The sequence below is a fragment of the Micropterus dolomieu genome, linkage group LG21, assembly GCF_021292245.1.
Source record: "Micropterus dolomieu isolate WLL.071019.BEF.003 ecotype Adirondacks linkage group LG21, ASM2129224v1, whole genome shotgun sequence".
In the NCBI taxonomy this organism is placed as follows: Eukaryota; Metazoa; Chordata; class Actinopteri; order Centrarchiformes; family Centrarchidae; genus Micropterus; species Micropterus dolomieu.
In genome coordinates, this window is record NC_060170.1 from 30,251,712 (window position 1) to 30,254,812 (window position 3,101).

The 3,101-nt window shown below is 46.4% G+C and overlaps 1 protein-coding gene across 1 annotated transcript; it reads left to right on the forward strand.

The window, feature by feature from the left end:
- Positions 1 to 598: 598 nt before the first annotated feature.
- Positions 599 to 1,549, forward strand: LOC123960674 (transmembrane protein 135-like; the record flags this gene model as incomplete). Its single annotated transcript, XM_046035578.1, is given in 5 exon segments — positions 599 to 645; positions 784 to 825; positions 911 to 1,078; positions 1,165 to 1,234; positions 1,328 to 1,549. Coding segments are annotated over 5 exon segments (534 nt in total), but the record flags the coding sequence as incomplete, so codon positions are not given.
- Between the last annotated feature and the right edge of the window lie 1,552 nt (positions 1,550 to 3,101).

A 3,101-nucleotide genomic window follows, 5' to 3' on the forward strand; every position in this document is an offset into this window, starting at 1 on the left:
TGTGCTCTTCCGATCTCGGGGGAATGTTTTCGACACGTGTGATCCAAACATTTCAATAACTCCAGAGTGTCCAAAAGTCAAAATTTATTAAACTGATGGATGTATTCATTTCCAAAATGCACAACATGTGTTCATCTAACGAAATGGTCAGCTTCAGTCCATTTTCACTGCCGTGTTCTCTCCTGCTTGCCGCACACAAAGGTAGGCATGCACCTGTAACAACGGGGCTGTCTAGCAGAAATCTATCAGCACCATAACTGACCAGTTATATTCATTAAAGAAAGTTGATTTAATAAAAAAAACACTAACTCATTTTATGCGATGTATCACTTTTGAGGATGGTGTTAGTGGACATTTTATTTTCTTAAGCAGGATGGCATCATAAAATATGACGACAGACATTGAAAGCTGTGAGATGGCAGAAAATTATGAAAAAACTGATGCCACCCATGCCTTGGCTCCAGTAGAGATTGGATTGTTTCTTTAAATGGCAAAGGCAGACTTCGCCAGACTGCAGCATGGTAGTAAAAAAAGTCTCGTGGCCAGATGCTTACATGTCAGCTGTTGTCCTGAGGCCTCTTTTTTTCCCCCCCCTTAGGTGCTCTTGTTTTGCATAACTGCATCGCTCTACATGTTCTTCTTCAGGTCAGAGCAGCACAGTGCACAGATTCTCACAGTGAAATGTGATTCAGTGGTCAATTGGATATTATTAATAGCCTTCAAATATTTTAAACAAGAGCAAATGTTTAGAATTTGAGCTAAACGTTGTGTTTTACACTCCAGGAGCAAAGATGGTCTCAAAGGCTTTGCATTCTCTGCATTAAAGTAAGTACTTGTTCCCACTGATGCCTTGATTTTAGATTAGGGACAAGTGTTTTGGTAAAGAGGCAGTGTGCACTTTCTATCACAGGTTCATCATTGGGAAAGAAGAGATTCCAACTCACTCTGTCACGGCTGAACACAGCTGCACAAGGCCCATTGAGAGGACAGAAGCGGAGGATTCCCCAGCATCAGCAGACAGGCCCAGCTCCAGGAGGAAAACACTGGTAGCCTACACCAGTGCACTGCTAGAATCAATGTGAGAGAACGGACGGACTGACTCATTGACACATGGGTTTGTACGGAGTGCTCAGCATTAACTCGTGTTTTTCTTTTACAATCCAGATGCAAAAAAGGTCCAAGACACAGATGTTGTAAACATTACCAGGACAGCTGCATTTCCTACTGTGTTAAAGTAAGACACTTTTGTTATGATGGTGGATGTATATTTGTGAAATTCTTTAATACAATATTAAATACCCCGCCCCCCCCTTCTTTCATTGTCCAGGGTTTTGTCAGGATGTTCAGTGTGGGCTACCTGATTCAGTGTTGTCTTAAAGTGCCCTCAGCATTCAGGCAGATGTTCTCTAAACCCTCACGGCTCCCCTCCCTCTTCTACAACAAAGAGAACTTCCAGCTAGGGGCCTTTCTAGGATCTTTCGTCAGTATTTACAAGGTACGTGTCACATTTTGTTCTAATTTTATTTTTGTATGACATCTTAGCTGTTTACATTTTGTCCTCGCTGTATATTCTGTCCTTGCCTTTCCTTGCTTCCAATTTTTGCTTTTAGGTTGGGAAAAATATTTACAAACAATTGTCACATGTTAATTTTGAATATAGAAACGTGTGTGTGTGTGTGTGTGTGTGTGTGTGTGTGTGTGTGAAATAAAGGGAACACTTAAACAACACAATGTAACTCCAAGTCAATCACACTCCTGTGAAATCAAACTGCCCACTTAGGAAGCAACACTGATTGACAGTCAATTTCACATGCTGTTGTGCAAATGGAATAGACAACAGGTGGAAATTATAGGCAATTAGCGAGACACCCCCAATAAAGGAGTGGTTCTGCAGGTGGTGACCACAGACCACTTCTCAGTTCCTATGCTTCCTGGCTGATGTTTTGGTCACTTTTAAATGCTGGCGGTGCTTTCACTCTAGTGGTAGCATGAGACGGAGTCTACAACCAACACAAGTTGCTCAGGTAGTGCAGCTCATCCAGGATGGCACATCAATGCGAGCTGTGGCAAGAAGGTTTGCTGTGTCTGTCAGCGTAGTGTCCAGAGCATGGAGGCGCTACCAGGAGACAGGCCAGTACATCAGGAGACATGGAGGAGGCCATAGGAGGGCAACAACCCAGCAGCAGGACCGCTACCTCCGCCTTTGTGTAAGGAGGAGCAGGAGGAGCACTGCCAGAGCCCTGCAAAATGACCTCCAGCAGGCCACAAATGTGCATGTGTCTGCTCAAACGGTCAGAAACAGACTCCATGAGGGTTTTATGAGGGCCCGACGTCCACAGGTGGGGGTTGTGCTTACAGCCCAACACCATGCAGGACGTTTGGCATTTGCCAGAGAACACCAAGATTGGCAAACTCGCCACTGGCGCCCTGTGCTCTTCACAGATGAAAGCAGGTTCACACTGAGCACATGTGACAGACGTGACAGAGTCTGGAGACGCCGTGGAGAACGTTCTGCTGCCTGCAACATCCTCCAGCATGACCGGTTTGGCGGTGGGTCAGTAATGGTGTGAGGTGGCATTTCTTTGGGGGGCCGCACAGCCCTCCATGTGCTCGCCAGAGGTAGCCTGACTGCCATTAGGTACCGAGATGAGATCATATGCTGGTGCGGTTGGCCCTGGGTTCCTCCTAATGCAAGACAATGCTAGACCTCATGTGGCTGGAGTATGTCAGCAGTTCCTGCAAGAGGAAGGCATTGATGCTATGGACTGGCCCGCCCGTTCCCCAGACCTGAATCCAATTGAGCACATCTGGGACATCATGTCTCGCTCCATCCACCAACGCCACGTTGCACCACAGACTGTCCAGGAGTTCATCAGGAGCATGCCAAGGCGTTGTAGGGAGGTCATACAGGCACGTGGAGGCCACACACACTACTGAGCCTCATTTTGACTTGTTTTAAGGACATTACATCAAAGTTGGATCGACCGGTTGTTAGGTTACACAGAAAAGGATCCAGTAGCGGACACAAGATGGTTACAAGCACACTGGCAAGGGTTTTATTAAAATGCTCAGGGAAGGCTGGGGGGGGGGGGGGGGGATTC